Raw genomic sequence first — 24,029 nt, 5'->3', positions numbered from 1 at the left:
ACAAGTCAACATTATTTGATTTAGAGTCAAATCAAAACGTTTTTTTTTTATTTCTTAACTCGACATTTACTCCGTTTAAGTTTATCAAACTCTTAAATAAGTCAACATTATCTATTCTGAAGTCAAATCAAAATGTCTTCTTTATCTCTAAACCCGACATTCACTCATTTGCTCGAGTTTATCAAACTCTCAAACAAGTCGACATGATTTGTTCTAAAGTCAAATCAAAAGGTGTTTTTTAATCTCTTAACTCGACATTTACTCCTTCGTTCAAGTTTATCAAACTCTTAAATAAGTCAATATTATCGGTTCTTAAGTCAAATCAAGACGTCTTCTTTATCTCTAAACCCGACATTTACTTTTTTCGAGTTCCACGTTTGAGTAATGAAATTTTAAAATTTTGAAAATGATGGTATACTTTAGTAAATATTTTATTGCGAGAGGATAATTATGTAATTAGACCTAAGTTACAATTTGTTTACAGGGCCAAAAATTTATTAACCAACCGTTTATAACGGCCTTTCCCTCCTCTCTCTCCGCTTCGCTTTCCCGCCATTGAAGCTCCAACCTACTTTCTCGTATACATGTCTAAACCTAATCCCTCCAATCCTTGTCCCTACTATTCTATGCGATTCGGCTTGTTTCTCTGTTCTTATTCTCTTTTGCAATTGCGACGTTCGTCAAGGTTCCTTTTGCGCGCATCCTCATGCCATTTCGTTCTTAATTTGCATCTTCGATCAGGTACGTTCTTCTCAAATCGCATTTCTGTATGAGGCATTAATCGAGGAGAGAAGTGAAATTTTGTATAATGAACCGTTCGAGTCTGTTTGGAGGATGTTTTGTTCTGATTGTTACAGCAATCTAGAATTTGTTTTTCTCTCATTTAGAATGATTGTTTTTCCTGTACTCAAATCGATTTAATTGCTCTTGAATACATGCTTTGTTGGAAGTGACGTTTTTCCTTTTCGGTTTTTTGATGAAGAATATTTGAAGTTTGAAGTATGGCAAGTCGCGTCAAGGAAGAAGAGAAGATTGAAAGGAGCATACGTAATCTTTTGAAACTTCCTGAGAATCGAAGATGTATTAACTGCAATAGTCTGGTATGAGAATTCCTTACCTGTTTTGCTGATCGCTAGAGGAACCAGAAATTAGGAGATTAATAAAATATAACCTGTACTTTTTATCACTCCGAGTCTATTGGGATATTGGGACTCTCATATGTGGTCTGTATTAGGATTGTTGGGAGGGAGTCCCATATTCGCTAATTTAAGGAATGATCATGAGTTTCATCTCGATTGATATGAGACATTTTGGAGAAACAAAAAATAAAGCAATGAGAGCTTATGTTTAAAGTGGACAATATCATATCATTGTAGAGATTCGTAGTTTCTAACATAGTATTAGAGTCATGCCCTTAATTTAGCCATGTCAATAGAATTTTCAAGTGTCGAACAAAGAAATTGCTAGTCTCAAAGGTGTTGTCAAAAGTGACTCATGTGTCGAACAAAGGGTGTACTTTGTTCGAGAGTTCTAGAGAAAGGAGTCGAGCCTCAATTAAGGAGGGACTGTTTGAGGGCTACATAGACCTTAGAGGAGGCTCTATGGTGTACTTTGTTCGATGGGAGGATTGTTGGGAGGAAGTCCCACATTGGCTAATTTAGGAAATGATCATGGGTTTATAAGTAAGGAATACATCTTCATTGCTATGGACTTTCTGGGAAAACCAAAAGTAAAGTCACGAGAGCTTATACTCAAAATGGACAATATTATATTATTGTGGAAGTTCGTAGTTCTAACCTTATCTAACGTTATGAACCATTAATGCCTAACATGAGTTGATTCCTGATAATAAATTGATACAGACATTTGATAACATTCATATACCTTCCTTCTGTCCATTCTTGTTATAAATTTTATCTATACCATTTATAGTTCTTGACATTTACATGCATCCTTCAACAGGGACCGCAATACGTATGTACAACATTCTTGACATTTGTCTGTACAAATTGTAGTGGAGTACAGTAAGTATTGAAATGATTGTTTAATTATCTGAATATGCGGAAATTCTCAGCATCTTAATTGAATTTGAAAATATACTTTTGGAAATTAGATCAATAGAGATATTTCGCAATTGCTTATCTTGGTTCAATTTCATGATTTTTCCAGTCGTGAATTTACTCACCGAGTAAAGTCAGTGTCAATGGCAAAATTCAAGCCAGAAGAGGTGACTGCTCTTCAAGCAGCGGGAAATGAGGTTAGATGCAGTTCCTTTGAGGTTCACATGTTCTTTCTCATCCATGCTAACTTTAAACTGTCATTACATAGAGAGCTCGGCAAATATATTTGAAAGCTTGGGATCCCCAGCGACATTCTTATCCAGAAAACAGGTTATTAAACTTACTCTATATTTGGACCTGCAGTAATTGGCACAGAATTTCTTCTAAATTCTATGATTTCAAGCAGTAATCTCCATCGGCTCCGGGAGTTCATCAAGCATGTCTATGTTGATAGGAAATACTCGGGTGAGAGGGCTGTTGATGAGATCCCGAGGTTGAAACTTGTAAGCTCTCGTGTATACTCATTTTTAACTTACATTTAGCTTGTTGCTGTGCTCTGCATTCATGAATTTGAAATGCTTTTGCTTCCATCGAGCTCATTGATAAAGAGATTGTTTTCAAGTGTATGCAGTCCTCTTGTTTATTTCGTACCTTCATCTTGACATTTTACTTTTGAGGAAAGTTCCCTTCGCTATTAGCATTTTTTAGCTAAACCAACGCGTCAAATAATTCTATATGCTGGAAACTCCGAGTAAAATCGGTTATACATGTTGACAGAATGTTTCATATAATACAGACTAATGAATCATCCCAAGAAAGGAGAAAGGTTCCTTCATATTATGGTGGATTACAGCCCCAGCAAGATGAAATTCCAAGATCTAGTTCAAAGAGGGAACTCAGGAGTCCAATTTATTACTATGATGAGAGAAGCAGTCCCCGGTATACAAAAGAAAATTCCAGATATGGAGGCTATAGGAGAAGCCTCACACGCATTGAGGTTGTAGATGACCGGATCAGAGATGACAGAATTGGAAATCGCAAGCTCTCAAATGAAGATTCCAAGCCAACTATCCAGTTAAGTCGCAGTCGAGAAAATTTAGAGAAGTCTTCTCCTGAAGTGTCATGTGATAATAAAGTTACGACGGCCAAAAATGAACCTACCCCAAAAGTTGAGGACGTTAGAACCACTAAAGGGGTGGACGCTGGTGGCTCTGATCAGGTTTGTAGCTGATAAAATGCTGGATACTTGAGTGTTCTTGTTCATTCTGCTTAAGGGTATTATTAGTTCTTGATGTCATTTTTTGCAGTGATATTGTATATTATTGTTCTATATCTTTTTATGCATAAACTCACCTGTTAGTGTTAGCTTACACTTTTAGTTTTCAAACTTACTTCTTCCTTTATTTTACATTGTCCTGCTACCAGAATGTTGTTCGTGCTAATCCCGTGGAAACTAAACGAGACAATGCAGCGAACTTAATTGATCTTAGTATCAGTTCTGAGCCTTCTGATGTTCCTGTCGTATCACGGACCCAATCGATGCCTTCATCTAATAATGAAAACTTGAAAGTCTTTGAGCCATCTTCAACGACGAAGGCACCAAAATCCACCAGTGCAAATACTTTGGAAGCTTTGATTCTTGAATTATCACTACCATCAACTGGAGCTGATAATAACCCGACTGATGGACCTGGAAATGCTCATGCTCCAGCAACTGTTTCTGGAAGTACTCTTACACCAGAGCTCACTGTGGGGAAGACAGCACTACCAATCAGCATTGATTCTTCTGTAGCTGGGTCTAATGAAAATTTACCATTGCAAACTTCTAATGCAAGTCCTCCGCAACTCACAACCAATAAGGGTGTTGATATTGCACTAAAAGTTAGTAATGGACAACAGCTTCCAAGCACGCACCAACAACAGACTTCTGATCATTCTTCTGCAGATACTGGTTTGATTTCACAGATGACGACTCCAGTTGTTGTTCCAAATTTTGAAGTGAGTTGCCTGATGTGAGTTCCCAATCTGATGAAATTAAGCTCAATTCTGCCTTAAATTTTCTCAACGTATTGCTTCTTTTGCGGCTGCACACGTCTATTTTCTGTAGGGGACTTCTTCATCGAAACCAAATGCACAAGGACATTCAAGTGTTTCAGGTGAAAAGATAGATGCGGATTCAAAACCTGCTCAGGGTACCATCAATAGAGTTGGATCCGAACCTCCATCTTCGGAAAAGAGTTCTGGGGGAAGAAAGGAACTTCCTCTGGTAAGGAGTTAAAATTTGATTCATTGATTACTTGTGCTTTTCTTTAATGAAATACATACTTTTGTTTGCAGGACCTTTTTACTGCAAACTTCATTCAAGTTCCCACCTCACATCTAGGTTGGCCGACTGCAACTCAACGTGTCATGGGTCAGAACTTGCAGTATTATCCTCCCTCAGGGGTATGTATATATACATCAAGACATAGTGAACTTGCAGTATTATCCTCCCTCAGATAGTGTTGTGTTGTGTTTCTTTCTTCTTTTATTCTTTTAAAAAATATATTATAGGAAATGAATCTAACATCTTTGTTTGCAGACTGCAAGACCAACAAACCCATTTGATCTTGATGATGAAAGGAGTAGATTTTACCCTCAAGTATGAACACTAATCAGGCATTTAATGATTTTTCTCTTTCCCTTTGTTTCGTCCACTAGTAACCTTTTTGCATATTTGTTCTTTTCTTAATCATCCATTCCTTCAACTCGTATCAGACAAATTTATCAAATATTTCTCATTGGGACGAAAATTTAGTTATAGATTGGAAAAGCAAGAATTTATCCATTTGTATCTGTGTCTAACCTTCATGTGCAAATCTTAGGGTCCATTATATAAATATTGAACCCGAAATGGATGCAGTTTTTCATTCTTGCCATTTAGCCATGAAAGAAAATAAATTAAAATTAATAGTACAGTGATCGTCACTTGCATTGAGTTGCTTTTATCACCCTAGTTGTACAACTAATAATGGCAAGTGATTTTCAAATGTGAATGCTTGGAGGCACCTCCGCAGATTTGAATAGGGACAGACGTGAAATTTAATTTTTGCTGGCCTGAAAGTTGTTGGAATTTGTGGATTAAGATTCCTAACATTCTACACTGAGTGCTTAGTAGTGTTAATATTACTTGGGTATCATAGGAGGCTTAGGTTTTTTTTTTGGATATCCTAATTATAGCCCACATCAATTCATTCATGATTGTATTTAGAATTGAGCTCTCAAACATTTAGGTAGTCTACTTTGAGCATAAATTCTCGTAACTTTGCTTTTGGACTTCTCCAAAAGGCTTCATACGAATTGAGATGTATTTCTTACTTATAAACCTATGATTATTTTCTAAATTAACTTATGTGGAGCCCCCTCCCAACAATCCCGAACATGGTCTTTCCATAGTCTACATATTATTTAAATTTTGATGCTATTTCCTCCCTGCCATCTTTGCAGAGAACTGCTAGCATGCCCGCTCGTCCTGGCTTAACTCAGAGTTATAGCTACCAACCCGAAGCTCAGTATTCAGGTAAGATCATTCATAGTTCTCTTCACAATCGCCATCTCCTTCAGCTGCTGTACTTTCAGTCACCTTCAAAGCTTTGAGAGGGCTCATTTTCTTTTAAACAAAACTCAGGTACATTCGTGGGGCAACGGGTTTATGAGAGCACTCCGTCTATGAGGTAAATGCTGTTTATGTGAAAAATTCCATTAGAATTACTTTTCTTCTGCCCTGCTTCAGTTCAGCCATGCTCCCAATATTTGCCTGCTGCTAGGGAACATCTCTCCGTTTGGAATTTCTCTTTAGCCTATGTCATAAAATAGAATTTTAATGTGACATATCCTAAGTCAACTTGTCTACCACATCATGTTGACTTAGCTCATCTAATAAATGTCAGAGACTCGCACCAACACTCTACTTAATAACAATATTATTGACAAGAGCCGATTAAAAAACATTGCATCCATGTATAATTACATTCTAACTTTTGATCATATTTTTGTTTAGCTCGAGTCATTAAATTAAATATTAAAATGACATTGTTGAGAATGGTTGGGAGGGAGTCCCACCTTGACTAATTTAGGGAATGATCATGGATTTATAAGTAGGGAATACATGTTTATTGGTATGAAGCTTTTTGGGAAAGCCCAAAGCAAAGTCACGAGACCTTATGCTCAAAGTGCACAATATCATACTATCGTGGAGAGTTGTGATTCCTAATAGTCATACCTATTAATTAGTTCTAGTTATTGAGAATATTTTTGTTATTAACATGATTATAAATAGAAGTTGTGATGTCCCACATCGGTTGGGAGGAGAACAAAACACCATTTGTAAGGGTGTGGAAACCTTCCCTTAGTAGACGCGTTTGAAAGCCTTGAGGGGAAGCCCAAAAGGGAAAGTCCAAAGAGGACAATATCTACTAGCGGTGGATCTGGGTCGTTACAAAATGGTATCAGAGCCAGACACCGGACGATGTGTCAGCCTTCTTGCTGTTCTCCGAAGGGGGTAGACACGAGGCGGTGTGCCAGTAAGGACGCTGGATCCCAAAGGGAGGTGAATTGTGATGTCCCACATTGGTTGGGGAGGAGAACAAAACCCCATTTATAAGGGTGTGGAAACATTCCCCTAGTAGACGCGATTTAAAGCCTTGAGGGAAAGTCCAAAGAGGACAATATCTGCTAGCGGTGAATTTGGGCCGTTACAGAAATAGTACTGGTATTGGTATGGTTATGAAGGGTAGTATTCAAAATTTTCTATATCAACATAGTAGTAGAAATTTTTTTACCTTTATCTAAAACACATACATTTTATTAAGATGATGTTAAGGTAAGTGAAATTAAAAAACAATTATTCATGTTAGTGCAGACCGCAGGGAGTGAATAACTATGGAGGAGCCTCCTCAGCAAGTCCATTCGGCTCCTCCAACACACCTCAGCAGCCGAGTAGCAGATATCCAGCACCTAACACAAATCCAAATGCTCGTAATAATCCCTTTGGATAGACGGCTTCACAAAGCTTCTGTACGCCTAAATATCAGGTCACCTCCTTCCTATCTCTTCAAAGTGAGTCTGAAAGTTCGGAGTTCATGTACAGATTCCCTCAGATCATATAGAAACTAACCATATGACGCTGATTTTATAAGTTGGTTTAGACCTGATTTATTTTATTTGAGATTATTAATTTTTAAGCGTTAATTCGCATGTTGTTGTAGATTATATATGTCTTCACTTTCTTATGGAAGTTTGTAACCTTGAACGTGGTTGCAAAATCCTAAATTGTGATTATCATCAATGTAAATAAAGTTTGTTTCTTGTTAAAATAAAAATGTGTAAATGACAGTGTGAAATTTGTTTGTTTACCCTCATTAAAGGAAGGACGAACTGATATTTTGTCGAGTTTAAAGATTTGCACTCTTGATGATATATGTCTTGTTCGATTAAACTATGCTCGAGTCGTTAGCTTGATTTTAATCTCTTTGAAAATGTCTTTAAAAGTGAATCCGACTTTGTATTGGTGGGATGATTTTGAAATCAAATCATGCTTAATGAAATGTCGATGTTCTAAGATAGTTCAATTAATTCATACACGTTTTTTATTGACAAAATTTGTTGCATTTTTATTGACAAATTTTGTTGCAGTATGAACTCATTTTTATGACTCTCCTAATTGTTTAGGCAAGGATATGTGAGGGAGTATATCATATTTTATAAATTTAGATGAGACGACCCTAGAATATTTAGTTTTATTTTAATAAATTTGTTAATTGATAAAAGGTGGCTAGCCGAAAGTGATTTTGCAATAGATTCACACTAACTTTTACAATAGATTCAATAAACCTACCCGTATTTTTTTTTTGTAATCATATACAATAATTTATACTCTTAATGGCCGATAAAAGAGGCGAGCCGAAAAGGGGAGAAACCTCGGATATTCAAATTAATATTAAATAGAATAATATATCATTAGATAATTTTTTTTTTAAGAGATCCAAATTACAGTCTAATGGTCAATTACTAAGTCGTTGAATTTGTTCAGATTCTAACATTTTTCATTAATATTATTATTATGTTAATTTTATATTTAATTTTTTTATTAACATGTGAAAGTTATGGATTCTTAAAATAAAACTATAACGACATTTAAGCAATAAAAAAATAAAAATTAATAAATTAATAAATTAAAAAAAAAAATGGCGGCAACTTGTTCCGAAACGTCAGCCCACTAAACCCAAATTTCGGGGAAATTTCGCATTGAAGCTTGAAGGAAACATTTCGAGAGAACCACTGCAATTTGGTTGATATCAACTCAGTCGCTCAATAATGGCAAGAAATTCGAAACTCCGAATGGAAACTTCGACTGCCATCACTGTCCATTGAAGTCGACGAACTATAAGGTGAATTTTCCCTTTCGAAACTCATCAGGTTTGCTCACCATCTCTCTCGCTTTATTGTAGCTGTTGCTTTGTTCTAAATAGCATATAGTTTTGTGGATTTCAGAGTGTAGCGCATGCATTATAATTTGTTCATTTCATATTGGCTTTGTTGAGCTTGATCTACCATTTCTGTGTGCTTGATTTCGTCTATACTTAAATAAGCGGTTCCTGTGATCTACCATTTCTGTGTGCTTGATTTCGTCTATACTTAAATAAGCGGTTCCTGTGATCTACCATTTCTGTGTGCTTGATTTCGTCTATACTTAAATAAGCGGTTCCTGTGATCTACCATTTCTGTGTGCTTGATTTCGTCTATACTTAAATAAGCGGTTCCTGTGATCTACCATTTCTGTGTGCTTGATTTCGTCTATACTTAAATAAGCGGTTCCTGTGATCTACCATTTCTGTGTGCTTGATTTCGTCTATACTTAAATAAGCGGTTCCTGTGATCTACCATTTCTGTGTGCTTGATTTCGTCTATACTTAAATAAGCGGTTCCTGTGATCAGCGTGCTGCCTCCAATTTCCAATTAATTGTCAACTGAGTGGGATACAATATGTGAAATTACACAGGTGTTTTTGCTCCAAAACATTCCTTAAATCCACCGGCATTGATCTCAACCATGGAAACATTGCTAGACATCTTCTAGAGTAGCTACGCCTTCTATCTCATATTGCTATTTTAAACAAATTTAAATAGGTTTTGCAGTCAACTTCCATTTATCTTCCAAATACTTGCGCTTATCTTCAGCTTAAAAAGTAACAACCAGTTTGTAGGGAAATATCCTCGTGTTGTTCATAATTTTCCTAGTCATGAATACCTTGGCCTTCAGTTCAACAACTCTGAAGGCGGGTACCTTGATCTCTTTATGACAAAGATCTTGATACGAGTTTCATCAACCATAATCAATTTTCTTTTGAATTGCCAGATAATTTTGACATGTGTAATTGTTATTGCCAACAAGTTTGATTGATGGCCCATGACAAGCACTCATGATTGATTTTTTTTTCTTTTCAAAATCACATAAGCATGAGGCTTTTAAGTGTGCAAGCCCATTGTTAGCAGATATTGTGTGCTTTGGCCCGTTACGTATCGTTGTCAGCCTCATGGTTAAAACGTGTATACTAGGGAGAGATTTCCACACCTTATGAGAAATGTTTCGTTCCCCTTTCCAACCGATGTGGGATCTCACAATCCACTTTACTTCGGGACTCAACATCCTCGTTGGCATTTGTTCCTCTCTCCAACTAATGTGGGATTTCACAATCCATCCCCTTTGAGGCTCAGCGTACTCGCTCACACTCGTTCCTCTCTCCAATCAATGTGAGATTTCACTGTAAAGGTTTAGGTAACTAAAACTCCTCCTAGTTTACATCAAATATGGCCTACTGGACCCAAAGTTTCTAATCTGACTCAAACTTGAAAAATGCTTATTCTATTCATCAGTCAATATTGTTCCATGTCTTAGATTTCTGATGACCAAAGCCAAACCTGTAGGCTTTAATATAACTGAGACTTGAGGCTATCTAAACCACCCTAAGACTCAAGATATTACTGCGAGTTCAGTCAAAGTGACTGCTGTCATTTAAATTTCATTCTTACAATAAAGGTGTCTGAATTTTGCAGTGCACTTGGATCATGAGGAAAACGCATGGCAGTTAGGACGCTGGACACTAATGCATCCTTTTGCCAATGTGGCAACGTCTTCTTTAGGTCAGTGTCTTCTTTCTACTCTTACTGATGCTTTTGATCTGAATGATTCTCACATCGTTTCAATTTCTTTTATTGAACTTTTAGTCAATGATATGTCTTGAACAAATAGACCATACTCAAAAGTTGAAGCATCGTTATTTTGTTGGTTCAACATCGGTGAGAATTCAAATTACTAACTTTTTAGTTGAACATAATATGTCTCATAATCCTTACTAATTTAGTAGTTGATAACCCTTATGAGTTTGAATCTATGTTATCCCACCGTATTTTTAAAAAGAAACTCTTCTTATAATAGCCCAAGCCCACCGCTAGTAGAAATTATTCACTTTAGTCCGTTACGTATCGTCATTGGTCTCACAGTTTTAGAATGTGTATGTTAAAAAATAGTATCAGAGCTAGACACCGGGCGGTATGCTAGCGTAGACTCTCGGCCCCCAAGGGGGGTGGATTGTGAGTCCCACATCGGTTGGAGAGGGGAACAAAACATTTATTATAAGAATGTGGAAACCTCTCCCTAATAGACGACGCATTTTAAAAATCTTCGAGGAAAGTTCGAAAAGGAAAGCGGTGGATTTCAGCCATTACACGTCTCGATCAAAATCTACCCCTGTAATAGGTTGTAAGTTTCAATCATCGACTCTAGGTTCTTAGGTTCTAATCTTTGATTGTTGTTTGAATTGGTAATTAAGGAAAAAGAAGAGAAGAACAGAAAAGAAAAGCCCCAAACCTGAAGAAGATACTATTTATGGATAATATGTAACTTGAGGGCTCCAAAAAGCCCTTTGCTTTTATTCTATTCCCTCTAGTTTGTATGATGTTTACGGGTAAGATATTGTTTCTTCACCGTTCTAAGAACGGTCTGATAGAGAGAAGTTTTCACACCTTAAGATGAATGTTTCGTTCTCTTCTCCGACCAACGTAGAATTTTCGATGTGATATCTTACCATCATACAACGTGCGCTCTCCAAGTGTGCTTGTTGTCCACTTTGAGCATAATCTCTCATGGATTTGCTTTGGGCTTCCACAAAAGGTCTCGTACCAATGGAGATAGTATTCCTCACTTATAAACCCATGATCTCCCACTAAATTATCCAACGTGGGACTCACTTCCAATAATCCTCAACGCCCTCTTTTTTCCTTACCATGGCAAGTCTTTGTGAAATAACTCAGATGAGAAGAAAAAAGAAAGCATTAAGAAACCCTCCTGGTCCAACCCTAGACACTCTAAGATCCTTTCTCAAATCTCCTGGTCCCGGCAGAAGAAAGGAAAAAGAATTTCACGTTCTTCCTTTCGCTTTCAGGAAAGGAGGATTAAGAAAATCCTATTGATTCGAGCTTTCTCCAGACCTCCAGGAAAAACATGAAAAAAAGGCTCAAATAGTACGATCCCTCCATCACCCCAAATGAAAGGGGCGATCTCGTAGTTCTTGGTCTGTGAAGATACGTTGTTAAGTGCTCCATTTTATTTTCCCATTGAGGCCGAACCTAAACCTGTGCTCGAGAGATAGCTGTCCATATACTGATAAGGGATGTATGGATTCTCGAGAAGAGAGGAGCCGAGGTGGTCCCCCCCGGACCGCCCGGATCCCACGAGTGAATAGAAAGTTGGATCTACATTGGATCTCACCTGAATCGACCCATCTATCCTCCTGAGGAGAAGTTTGGTTTCAAACCCCGGTTCAAACAGGAGAAGTACGCCATGCTAATGTGCCTTNCTTTTGATCTGATTCCAAAATTTCTCCAAATCTTCTCATAAGATTTAGTTCTTGTACAGAAGGGAAGGGAGCATGAAGAATCCATCAAAAAAGAAAAAAAAAATAAAAGAAAAAAACAATAATAATACAAAAGTTGTACATCTTTTTGGATTATTCCTGCATATCCACGTCCTTTTTATCCATTTTTACTACAATAGTGTGGCTGAGTAGACTTCTAGCAGCCATGAGCCTCCTCATTACCCATTCATCTTCCTCCGACCCGGTTGGATCAATTTGAGACATTGACAGAGGTCGGTTAATTTTTTTAATTCAAACAACCTAACTTAATCATAAAATATTAGGTTGGGTTGAGATTTTTTTAATTCAAACAACCTAACTTAATCATAAAATATTAGGTTGGGTTGGGATGGGATGTGTTCGTTCAACCGCAACCCTTCTTTGTTAGGCTTTAGCAGCCATGAACCTCCTCATTGGCCATCCATGCTCCTCCGACCGGATTGGATCAGTTTGAGACATTAACAGAGGTCCGTAAATTTTTTCAATTCAAACCACCTAACTTTAATTATAAAATATTAAGTTGGGTTGGAATGTCTTCGTTCAATCGCAACCCTTCTTTGTTAGGCTTCTAGCAGCCATGAGCCTCCTTATTGGCCATCCATGCTCTTCCGACTGGGTTGGATCAGTTTGAGACATATCAACAGAGGTGTGTAAATTTTTTGGGACGTGTTCGTTTGAGACATATTAACAGACATTAGGGGGTTCTTTGAGACATATTAATAGGATATAGTTGGATTGAATTGGTCTGATTTTTTTTTTTTTTTTTGAATTTATTTATTTTGTTAATATTTTATAATATTCACAAATTTATTGAATAATTTGGTAAATTTTAAATATGTGAACCAAATTAAAAATTTAGTAATAAAATGAAAGGAATAGTGGCAAAGAGGGGTCCACCCAATTCCGGAATGCACAATTCTCCCAAACCCTTATCCAAAAACAAAAACCTTTATTTATTTATTTTAATTATTAGTATATTTACTTATTGTACACGTCAATATTTTTCGTCGACACGTGACTTACTAAACGACGACACATCACTCCACATCACTCCTCACGCATCAGTTTAAATCAGGACCGTGGAAATCGAATTCCCTTGACCAGGTTTTGGACGACGCATCATTCCCTACGCGTCAGTTTAAATCAGGATCGTCGAAACAGAATCCCCTTGTTCAGGTCTTGGAGGACGCATCATTCCCTACGCGTCAGTTTAAATCAGGACCTTGAAATGGAATCCCCTTGACCCGGTCTTGGGCTTCTGGAATCAAACACGCTTCGAAATCACCGACAATTCCGAATTTTCGAAAAAAAATAGAAAAGGAAAAGGAAATTACAACTGTAATCCATTTTACTAGGTCACTTCTCTCTCTCTTTCTCTCAACCGTCTGATTAAATCTTGGCTGATTGTGCATAGATTCCTTCTGTTTGGCCACCTTCTGTTTGGCCACCGCTATTTTTGTTTTTCTTGTTTCCTATTAATTATTTTTATTTTATTCCTTCAATATTATTTAATAAAACAAAATTTCTATGTCTAATAAATACATAATGTATTTGTTTTTTAATAAATATTTATACACGTATAAAAAATAAACTAAAATAATTAATTTTAAAAAATATTAAATTAAAAGTTAAAGGAATTAACACCTATGAACATTAAACTAAGAATTTATAGGCTTAATTAATATATATATATTTTTTTAAAAAAAATTAACTCTGAATAACCCCTATAAATTTCTTAGTGGGTGATTTCATTTTTTTTTTATTTTCAATTAAAAAATAAAACAAAAAAATATAATATACATGGTTTTATATAAAATATTTTTGAAAATTTTATTTTAAAATATAAACTTTTGTTTAATAAAGAAAAACAATGGTACTATTTATCCTTCACAAAAATAAAATAAAATAAAATAAACTAATAATTTTATTAATAATTAGAATATTCAATTTATTTTTTCATTAAATAGAAATTCCTCGATTTTGAAAATTGCAGTAAATATAGGAGGTTAAATATTACATATTGAATTTGAATTTAGTTTATTTATTATTTTCTGAAAAATTATATTATTTTTATAATTTTAAAAATGGTATTAAATCATGTATGGCAGGAAAAATACCTTTGATTTTTATTTTTTTATTTTTTATTATTTTTTTTTATTTTGGAGGGTAAGAGTGAGAGTGCACTATTCAGAGTAGAAGCCTACTTTCACGTACAAATTATTTACAATAGCGACACTCTAAACTCCACAGAGTCGCATTGAAAAGCGCGCGTTGTGAAGCCTCTGGAAACCACGCCCTGCGGTTGTTATAAATACTGCTTCGATTCGAACTGTATCACATACCTTTCGATTCTCGTATTTCTCGTGTTCTTTCTCATCTCAGTCTCGATTCTAGCGAGTTTCTCGACTGTGTTGGGTCTCTTTTGTTGCTGTTTTTGGGATTCGGGTGACCGCTGCAAGCTTGTGTATTTGCTGATTGAAGGAAGTTCGTTTTTCTATTAAGAAAGTTTTATGTAGTTCGTATTGTTTGTTTTCTGATCATCTTTTTGTGGTAGGGTTGGATCATAGTTTGATTATGTTATGTTTTGTTAGGCAATGTGATTTGCATGTGCCTTTGGATTGATTTTTTTTTTTTTTTTTCTGTTTGGATGTTTTGATGATTTTGGTTCGAAAAATGAATGTGATTTGGGATCTTATATCTCCTGGTTTAGTTCAACTTGTTGTGAGTGGTTAGATTGTGTTCTCGTTTCATCTGCAACTACAATCATGGAGGTATATGGTCCCAAATTTTTTATGATTTTTTTTTCATTCCCTTTCGATTAAAGAAGTCGAAATTCTCGTTGCATGTTTTCTTTTCGATGCGTACTAGACCGTTAGGTTATTTGTGGTTATTGGGTCTGAGAAATGTTCGTTCCACTTTGGTTATTAATCGTTTGATTTGATTATGTACCGTGATCTGGTGAAGTTTTTGAATCTCACTAATACATTTTGGTTGTATTGAAATTGTGGTAGGTTAGGGTTTTGTTTTTAGAAATTAGGAGCTAGATGTCTGTTGAAGTTCCTCTTGCCTTCTGCATCATTGAAGGCTTTGTCCTCTGTTAATGAATGTTATATTCTTGAGGCCTTCTATTTGTCTTCCATTTTAAGTGTCATTTTTAAGATGCTCATCTAGATGCTTCTGGGTGGTGTTGGATGTTGGATTCTTGTCGGCAGCCCATACTAAATCTTGTTGTTGGAGTTCTTTGCTTCTTCAACATGTTTCAGATTGAAATCTTCTGGTTATTCCCAGACCTTCAGTGACCATTAGAGTTGTAGGTGCTCACTGATAGCAAGATCGTGAGAGCTGTGCATGTAGTTGTGCAACAAATCAAGTGATCATGATGTGCAATTGGTCACACTATTCAAAGCTGGAGGCTCTGGAGTTCCCCCAGTGCTGCGTTGTAGTGTGTGTTATTTATATGGGTCTCTTATAACCCTTTCTTTTTTGGATGAACTGAATTCCTCTCATGGAGGAGTTATGATGATTGGAGCTGTACGACATTTATTGGATTCTTTGTTGCTGATGTGCTGTGGTGTGCTGCTGTATACAAGAAACCAACAATGTCATGGCCTGTTTGACGGGTGATTAACATGCCTTTTCTGCCTTTAGAACCATTGCTAATGTCCTTCCTACATGCAGGTGCTCTAAGTTACTATCCAGATTCAACCATTGTCCATGGCAGAGCTCGCAGCTGACTCCCAGGAGTTGTTGGAGAGGGGATATAAGCAATACGGGCAAGTCCATTAACAATTAGCGTTCTAACTCTGTTTCAAGTCTTGTCTGTTCATTTGGTGAACACAGATGGTGTCATTTTGCAGATGTGCACACTATAGGCGACGGTGCCGCATCCGAGCTCCTTGTTGTAATGAAATCTTTGATTGCCGCCATTGCCACAATGACATAAAGGCAAGGAACTTCATTTTGAACTGCTGGCATTCTAAACCACTTATAACCTTTACTTATTCCCTCTTGCAGAATAGTATTTATCTTGATCAGAAGGAAAGACACGAGATCCCACGCCATGAAGTCGACCAGGTAAATAGACGAACACAACTCTCCACAATGGTATGATATTGTCCACTTATAAACCCATGATCGTTCCCTAAACTAGTCAATGTGGGACTCACTCCCAATAATCCTCAACAATCCTCCCCTCGAACAAAGTACACTATATATAAGCCTCCCCTTAATCGAGGCTCGACTCCTTTCTCTGGAGCCCTCGAACAAAGTACACTTTAGTCACTTTTGACTACACCTTCGAGGCCCACAATTCTTTGTTCAACATTTGAGGATTCTATTGACATGGCTAAGTTTAGGGCATGACTCTAATACCATGTTAGGAATCACGACTCTCCACAATGGTATGATATTGTCCACTTTGAGCATAAGCTCTCATGGCTTGGCCTCATACCAATGGAGATAGTATTTCTCACTTATAAACCCATGATCTTCCACTAAATTAACCAATGTGGGACACTCACTCCCAATAATCCTCAACAACATACTCATTATGCATCATTAAACCTATAAACAACTTTGATGAAGTTGAGTATCTCTTAATTTTTCTCAGGTTATATGCTCACTCTGTGGAGCTGAACAGGAGGTTGAGTATCTCTTAATCGTACCGTTTTGATTTCGTAAAGATCAGTAATTCATATGTTCATGGACTGTTTTGGTTCTGATTCAACAGGTTCGCCAAGAATGTATGAACTGTGGTGTGTGTTTTGGGAAATATTTCTGTGAGAGTTGCAAGCTGTTTGATGATGATGTGAGTTCCATTTTGTGCACCAATTCACGTCTCGTTTTTGTATGCATCAATCTTAGTTTGTATTTATTTTGGTATACATTTTGTTTGTTGCAGGCATCTAAGAAGCAGTATCACTGTGATGGGTGTGGAATTTGTAGGTACGATATCCTAATCCGTATCCCTTTAGGGCTCTGTTCCCACGCTTACTCGATGGCTTTTGAACGTTTTGACAGAATTGGGGGGCGGGAGAACTTCTTCCACTGCCACAAGTGTGGTAAGTCATATGTGATTATCTGAATTCATCCTGCTATTCATACTCACATTTGTTACAATTTGACCAAACATTTTACCTCCATCAAGGTTGCTGCTATTCGGCTATTTTAAAAAATAGCCATCCCTGCATCGAAGGAGCAATGCACCATGACTGTCCTGTTTGCTTTGAGGTAAAGCTTTTGTGACGTCCCACGTTGGTACATTGGTTGGGGAGGAGAACAAACCCCCATTTATAAGGGTGTGGAAACCTTCCCCTAGCAGACGCGTTTTAAAGCCTTTAGGGGAAGCCCGAAAGGGAAAGCCCAAAGAGGACAATATCTGCTAGTGGTGGATCTGGATCTGGGTCTGGGTCGTTACAGCTTTCCCTTCATTTTGCTATCTATTGCATACCCACACAAAGTGATAATGCACATCTTTATCAAATGGCTTGCAGTATCTGTTTGATTCGACAAACGACGTATCGGTGATGCCGTGTGGACACACCATCCATCAAAATTGCTTGAATGCGATGAGAGATCACTTTCAGTGAGTGTTTATACACAGTTCTTGTTTACTTATGATTATGGAACTTTGTTTCTGAATCAAATTGTGACCCTGCCACAGATTTGCTTGTCCTCTCTGCTCCAAGTCCGTTTGTGATATGTCCAAGGTGTGGGAAAAATTTGACATGGAAATTGCAGCTACCCCAAATCCAGAGCCATACCAAAACAAAGTGGTAAAACTCCAAAACTTTCAATCTTCTTTCATTATAGAGCATATCAGCTGGAGCTATGTAGTGGTAGTTAATATGATATCATAGCAGAAAGATTGTGTTCAAATTGCTATCAATACCCCATATGTTCATGTGCTGGTGGCCGGCCCCATCTGACTACTTTGACCCTACTACATTTCGTCACGAAGTAGTGAGAGATATAGTCGAAGTGTGTACAAGTGGACCTAGTTAATCACGGCTTTACAATGTGTATATATTCACCGACTTTTTTGGTCACCCCGACTTGAAAACTTCTTATTTTGGACAGGTTTGGATTCTTTGCAACGATTGCGGGAAAACGTCGAAGGTGCAGTATCATGTTGTGGCTCAAAAATGCTTGAATTGCAGGTCCTACAACACCAGACTGATCGGCTAAGGATGCGGATATGAAGGCCACATCCCCATCGTCCTGCAACTCTGAAATGCTTCAAGCCACACTCGATCATTCTCAGGGCGATCGGGATGGGGAAGACGATAATGATGACGACGATTACGACGTTCTGCAGCCTCCTCCTCATCTGTTTCTCTTCTTTATTTGGTTGATTTCTTGTAGTCTACTTCTGCCTTCTCCNTCACGTCTCGTTTTTGTATGCATCAATCTTAGTTTGTATTTATTTTGGTATACATTTTGTTTGTTGCAGGCATCTAAGAAGCAGTATCACTGTGATGGGTGTGGAATTTGTAGGTACGATATCCTAATCCGTATCCCTTTAGGGCTCTGTTCCCACGCTTACTCGATGGCTTTTGAACGTTTTGACAGAATTGGGGGGCGGGAGAACTTCTTCCACTGCCACAAGTGTGGTAAGTCATATGTGATTATCTGAATTCATCCTGCTATTCATACTCACATTTGTTACAATTTGACCAAACATTTTACCTCCATCAAGGTTGCTGCTATTCGGCTATTTTAAAAAATAGCCATCCCTGCATCGAAGGAGCAATGCACCATGACTGTCCTGTTTGCTTTGAGGTAAAGCTTTTGTGACGTCCCACGTTGGTACATTGGTTGGGGAGGAGAACAAACCCCCATTTATAAGGGTGTGGAAACCTTCCCCTAGCAGACGCGTTTTAAAGCCTTTAGGGGAAGCCCGAAAGGGAAAGCCCAAAGAGGACAATATCTGCTAGTGGTGGATCTGGATCTGGGTCTGGGTCGTTACAGCTTTCCCTTCATTTTGCTATCTATTGCATACCCACACAAAGTGATAATGCACATCTTTATCAAATGGCTTGCAGTATCTGTTTGATTCGACAAACGACGTATCGGTGATGCCGTGTGGACACACCATCCATCAAAATTGCTTGAATGCGATGAGAGATCACTTTCAGTGAGTGTTTATACACAGTTCTTGTTTACTTATGATTATGGAACTTTGTTTCTGAATCAAATTGTGACCCTGCCACAGATTTGCTTGTCCTCTCTGCTCCAAGTCCGTTTGTGATATGTCCAAGGTGTGGGAAAAATTTGACATGGAAATTGCAGCTACCCCAAATCCAGAGCCATACCAAAACAAAGTGGTAAAACTCCAAAACTTTCAATCTTCTTTCATTATAGAGCATATCAGCTGGAGCTATGTAGTGGTAGTTAATATGATATCATAGCAGAAAGATTGTGTTCAAATTGCTATCAATACCCCATATGTTCATGTGCTGGTGGCCGGCCCCATCTGACTACTTTGACCCTACTACATTTCGTCACGAAGTAGTGAGAGATATAGTCGAAGTGTGTACAAGTGGACCTAGTTAATCACGGCTTTACAATGTGTATATATTCACCGACTTTTTTGGTCACCCCGACTTGAAAACTTCTTATTTTGGACAGGTTTGGATTCTTTGCAACGATTGCGGGAAAACGTCGAAGGTGCAGTATCATGTTGTGGCTCAAAAATGCTTGAATTGCAGGTCCTACAACACCAGACTGATCGGCTAAGGATGCGGATATGAAGGCCACATCCCCATCGTCCTGCAACTCTGAAATGCTTCAAGCCACACTCGATCATTCTCAGGGCGATCGGGATGGGGAAGACGATAATGATGACGACGATTACGACGTTCTGCAGCCTCCTCCTCATCTGTTTCTCTTCTTTATTTGGTTGATTTCTTGTAGTCTACTTCTGCCTTCTCCGTTCTATTTGTTTGTTTCTCTTCTTTATTTGGTTGAGTTCTTGTAGTCTACCTCTGCCTTCTCCGTTCCATTTGTTGCTGTGTATATTTTGCTGTATTTGCCCTTTCGTTCGAAATAAGATATCGCATCGTAATCGTGTTAGTGAATTGCATTGCCTTAAAGTTCCTTTTTTCTTCCACTTGTCTTTAAGAACCTCAAAATTTTGGATGATGTTGTTGTTGAGAATTATTGAGAGTGAGTCCCACATTGGTTAACCGAGACCAAAAGACGAAGGGCAATGATGAGAGCACATGCAAGTGGAGGGAGGGGGCAGCAGAGAAAGCCATCAATCTTTATTTGGATAAAAGGGGACCAAAGCAACAAAGCATGGCCATCTCACTTTCTTCCTTTTTCCATGTTTTTCCTTTTAATGATACCACACCTCAATGATGAGAGCACATGCAAGTGGAGGGAGGGGGCAGCAGAGAAAGCCATCAATCTTTATTTGGATAAAAGGGGACCAAAGCAACAAAGCATGGCCATCTCACTTTCTTCCTTTTTCCATGTTTTTCCTTTTAATGATACCACACCTCAAACAACCTCAAAAGGTTTTCGCTATCCATTTTTCGTTTCGATCTAAAAACATATATTTGAGAAGATTTTTCAGTTAACGTTCGCTGATATTTAAGAATTTGACGACAGGCTTTAGCTATCGATTATGTTCTTGACGTCTATTGATATTCTTCATAGTAGCTACTATAACATCGATTCCGTGCTCTTAGTCTCATTTGTGGATCGAGATAGCAATATCAATGAACTCTAACTAAAAGTATGATATAAGCATGAAATCATATGTTAATATAATACTCTAGAAGTTAAAAAGGGAAACGTGCAAAACAAAATAGTTTTGGATTTAGCAGTAATTTAATATTAAAAAAAAGTGAATAAAACAAATATGAAAATCATATAATATTAGGGTTTGGAATTTTCTTGTAATTTAAAAATTGAGATCCTAATAAAATATTCATTTTCATCATATTTCTCACATTAGAAAAAGAGAATGGCAAAAGGAAAAGGATGGAGAAAACAAATTGCAACAAAGAAAGCAGCATAGAAAGAGACAGCACCACAAAAATAAAACATGACAATGAAACATATAACCCAAATTCATGGACCTATCATCACACATGAGAAAGGTTAAATAAGTACTTTTACTTTGAGGAGTGCGTTTTCAAGTGAAATACTTCATTACGAACGTTTTTTTTTTTTTTACCTGAAAAAAAAATGTTTTTAATTTAGTCTCGAGACTTCGAAAAAGGATTATAATATTTTAATTTTGTATCTAATAAATCTCTAAACTTTTTTTAATTTGTTGAAGCTCAATTTTGTGTTTTACAATTCATTGACCTATCCACCACACTTTCTAAGAATTCAGGACCCTACAAAAGTGCCATTGAAAGTAGTTCGACAGTGAATTTTTTCTTCCAGCGTTTCAGGGAGCTTTAAAAGCTCCCTTTCTCTCACTCAAGATGTATCTACTCAATAGAATATGTCACTCAAAGCTCCTTTTCTCTCACTCAAGATGTATCTACTCGAGACATTTGCTTCTCTAGCTTAGTAAAGCAATACGAGACGATAGAATTGCTCCTGACTTAGTAAAGCAATACGAGACGATAGAATAGATCGCTCAAGACCAGGCCACCTATGGTATAGTTCCCTAGTTGGATTAAAGAACATTATTATGATCCAAGGTGATTAAGTATTTTGTAGTATATGAATATCTGGCCATTAAAAAGATACAAGCCAGAAAATTAGAGAGAAGATGGGGAGCCATAAAAGCAGGCTTCTACCCTGTGAACTCTTCTACAAGGCAGCAATACAAGCTTGGCTTGACAAATAAAAGTGCCAAATTTATGTGAAAATTAAAACCCCAAAACAAAAAAAAAAAAGAAAAGAAAAGAAAAGAAAAAAACATGTCTATAAGTTCATCCTCCACTCATACCGTAACAGTGAAATGCAGATCAAACAAATGCATCATTCAATATACAGAGGATCATCCATGGCTGCCATGAGCAACAGCAGCTCTTCTGTTTAACAGATGACCGCGCAGCATTTGTTTCCACAATTGGCCGTGGAGGTGACCGACCTGTTCATTCAAAAATGACACCATGAGTTCCAAACTCTTCTTTGCCATCTCTCGAAGTTGGAGAATGTTCGAAAATTTCACAAACAGATTTCTCCAATTCTTCTTCGATTAAGATCTCCCGATAGCGGCAGTCCGAGCTACAAAATGATTTCTCGCCCCTGTTCGAAACAGTGTGTTTAGTCTAGAACATTCAACAATGTCTCAACAGCTATAGAAGTGATTGCATAATGTGTTTATAACGAACCTGTAAATGTATATGTCTTTCCCACTTTCGAGTTTTTTGTTGCAAAAGTAACAAAAACTCAGGAAATCAATTGGTTGACATGAAAAAGAAACGTCCAGGTTGCTTTGAGCTGACAGAGGAGATTCTATCTCCTTCACTTCATTCTTGATCATGTTGTTCAAATCATTAGAGTGACATTCTAAAATGCAGTCACCAAAAATGTGAGTGGTTTTTGGATTGGCACCATGGGATATTACACGAGTATAATCCTCCGAGAGCTCGATTTCGTCTGCAGAAAGAGACTCAATGATCCCGGTTACAGGCAGCATGACAGATGCTGGGGTTGAACTATCTGCAGGTAGAATTTTGTCGTGAGGCTCCAAATCGTCATTGGTCGTCACTTTCTTCACGAATGGATTTGAAGAATGGAACAAGCTATGACCTTTTACACCATATGATGCTGAAACAAACCGGGGTGAATCGAATGAACAAGCCCCGCTTTTCTTTGAAGGCTTGGATTCTAATGGTTCTCCAATTTCAAAGAAAACCTCCGAGCCGCCACCACCACCGTGCCTTGCTTTGAACTGTGATGGCGGGAAGTTCGGACAATTCTTAGGCAAAGATCTAGGCCCTACCTGAGTAAAAACTGTGTCAATTAGAAGATTTGGGGTGTGACTCTTGGTTCTAATTTGAGGTCCAAAAATGATGTTCTTGCCCTCAGATGATCCAAGAGATTTACCAGACAGCTTATGATCATCATCGAGAGAATCAACTATGCCTAATCCTACTTTACTACAATCCCAGCACCTCCTATGTCCATCATGGGATGATTTAGGGGACCCCACGGAGTTGCTAAGATTTGAAAATACCCTAAATCCAAATGGAGAGGTGGGACTCTTGACTGAATCAGAATCTGAAGAAACTTTGAAATTTAAGCCAACAAAAAGACCAGGGACACTGAAAAAGGAGTTGCTTATGGATTTGTGCCCCAGCACAGCAGACTGAACAGGACACAGCTCAGAACCAGAGTCAGCCATGGTTATAGCTGAATTCAAAGTGGAACTGATTTCTCTGTGAAGTAAGTAACCTCTGCCTCAGCTTTATCTTCAAACACTGCAAATGCTTACCTCTGGCAATGGCCAAGCTTGTTTCCTGTAAACAAGCTGAATTACTTCAATGGAAGAACAAAAATGACTGAATCTAGGGTTATGATGATAACAGAAACGATCATCTCAGTCACGTTTTCCAAAAAAAAAAAAAACCGCCAATGAAAAGAAAACGCAAACAGATTTGATAGGAAAATCAACAGTTTCAATTCAAACAGAAGAGGTTTATGTGATAATGTCGGCAATCAAAGAAGAAAATGAACACAAATCTATGAATCAAAAGGGGAAAAAGTTTCCAGATGAAGAATCCAATACCTGTTTGAAGAAATAGAAAAACATTCAAAAGTCCAGCAAATTAAACGTACAAACATCGAAAATCAAACATCCAATGAGAGCGTTCTAACAGTCCGAAATCGATCAGATACGCCAAAAACGGAGATCAAAACAACGAACGAATCCTCAAAACCTCAAATGAACAAACGAATTAAACATGCAATGATAGCGATAACATAACAGAACGATCGCAGAATCATCCTTACAAAAAAAAAAAAAAAAAAAAAAAAAAAAAAAAAAAAAAAAAAAAAAAAAAAAAAAAAAAAAAAAAAAAAAAAAAAAAAAAAAAAAAAAAAAA

The 24,029-nt window shown here is 37.4% G+C and overlaps 4 protein-coding genes and 1 long non-coding RNA gene across 6 annotated transcripts in view; 4 read left to right on the top strand and 1 right to left on the bottom strand.

The window, feature by feature from the left end:
• The first annotated feature begins 640 nt into the window (after nt 1-640).
• On the top strand, nt 641-7,359 carry LOC111788126 (probable ADP-ribosylation factor GTPase-activating protein AGD14). The gene is made up of 14 exons (XM_023668341.1): nt 641-741; nt 983-1,100; nt 1,963-2,024; nt 2,170-2,257; nt 2,329-2,390; nt 2,467-2,563; nt 2,857-3,279; nt 3,486-4,058; nt 4,168-4,326; nt 4,398-4,505; nt 4,642-4,701; nt 5,547-5,619; nt 5,728-5,773; nt 6,961-7,359. Exons 2-14 carry the CDS (start codon nt 1,002-1,004, stop codon nt 7,094-7,096), a joined length of 1,986 nt encoding a protein of 661 aa, XP_023524109.1. The 5' UTR covers nt 641-741; nt 983-1,001; the 3' UTR covers nt 7,097-7,359.
• Nucleotides 7,360-8,293: 934 nt separating this feature from the next.
• On the top strand, nt 8,294-13,434 carry LOC111788354. Its single transcript, XR_002814149.1, has 3 exons — nt 8,294-8,488; nt 10,154-10,240; nt 13,088-13,434. It is a non-coding gene; the product is annotated as an uncharacterized LOC111788354 (long non-coding RNA).
• A 907-nt stretch (nt 13,435-14,341) lies between these two features.
• Nucleotides 14,342-18,387, top strand: LOC111788254 (probable E3 ubiquitin-protein ligase RZFP34). Of its 2 annotated transcripts, XM_023668554.1 has the most exons (12): nt 14,343-14,496; nt 15,691-15,785; nt 15,870-15,957; nt 16,027-16,086; nt 16,622-16,654; nt 16,742-16,819; nt 16,913-16,956; nt 17,032-17,072; nt 17,159-17,241; nt 17,505-17,596; nt 17,675-17,786; nt 18,091-18,387. In XM_023668554.1, the coding sequence occupies exons 2-12, from the start codon at nt 15,727-15,729 to the stop codon at nt 18,196-18,198; spliced, it is 798 nt and encodes a 265-aa protein (XP_023524322.1). In that variant the 5' UTR covers nt 14,343-14,496; nt 15,691-15,726; the 3' UTR covers nt 18,199-18,387. The 2 variants fall into 2 exon arrangements, with proteins under 2 accessions (XP_023524321.1, XP_023524322.1); XM_023668553.1 differs by having other exon boundaries at nt 14,342-15,785; nt 16,913-17,072.
• On the top strand, nt 18,209-20,090 carry LOC111787630 (probable E3 ubiquitin-protein ligase RZFP34). The gene is made up of 6 exons (XM_023667649.1): nt 18,209-18,507; nt 18,583-18,623; nt 18,710-18,792; nt 19,056-19,147; nt 19,226-19,337; nt 19,642-20,090. The coding sequence occupies exons 1-6, from the start codon at nt 18,209-18,211 to the stop codon at nt 19,747-19,749; spliced, it is 735 nt and encodes a 244-aa protein (XP_023523417.1). The 3' UTR covers nt 19,750-20,090.
• Nucleotides 20,091-21,734: 1,644 nt separating this feature from the next.
• The window catches only part of LOC111788202, a 2,817-nt gene continuing 522 nt past the window's right edge, over nt 21,735-24,029 (bottom strand). The window contains exons 2-3 of the mRNA XM_023668470.1: nt 22,314-23,444; nt 21,735-22,227 (exon numbers count right to left, since the gene is read on the bottom strand). Coding sequence (XP_023524238.1) covers nt 22,074-22,227; nt 22,314-23,329 — 1,170 coding nt within the window. The 5' untranslated portion in view covers nt 23,330-23,444 and the 3' untranslated portion in view covers nt 21,735-22,073. The remainder of the gene's footprint in view (nt 22,228-22,313; nt 23,445-24,029) is intronic.

The sequence above is a fragment of the Cucurbita pepo genome, chromosome LG02 (genome assembly GCF_002806865.2).
Source record: "Cucurbita pepo subsp. pepo cultivar mu-cu-16 chromosome LG02, ASM280686v2, whole genome shotgun sequence".
Classification (NCBI taxonomy): domain Eukaryota; kingdom Viridiplantae; phylum Streptophyta; class Magnoliopsida; order Cucurbitales; family Cucurbitaceae; genus Cucurbita; species Cucurbita pepo.
This window is presented reverse-complemented; position numbering and strand designations above follow the sequence as displayed.

Bases quoted from the DNA above. Each gene is read 5' to 3' on its own strand.
- LOC111788126 (XM_023668341.1), top strand. From the start codon at position 1,002: ATGGCAAGTCGCGTCAAGGAAGAAGAGAAGATTGAAAGGAGCATACGT. The intron at 2,025-2,169 runs GTAAGTATTGAA...TGATTTTTCCAG, and splicing joins ACAAATTGTAGTGGAGTACA to TCGTGAATTTACTCACCGAG. The intron at 4,327-4,397 runs GTAAGGAGTTAA...TTTTGTTTGCAG, and splicing joins GAAGAAAGGAACTTCCTCTG to GACCTTTTTACTGCAAACTT.
- LOC111788254 (XM_023668553.1), top strand. From the start codon at position 15,727: ATGGCAGAGCTCGCAGCTGACTCCCAGGAGTTGTTGGAGAGGGGATAT. The intron at 16,087-16,621 runs GTAAATAGACGA...AATTTTTCTCAG, and splicing joins CACGCCATGAAGTCGACCAG to GTTATATGCTCACTCTGTGG. The intron at 16,820-16,912 runs GTGAGTTCCATT...TGTTTGTTGCAG, and splicing joins GCAAGCTGTTTGATGATGAT to GCATCTAAGAAGCAGTATCA.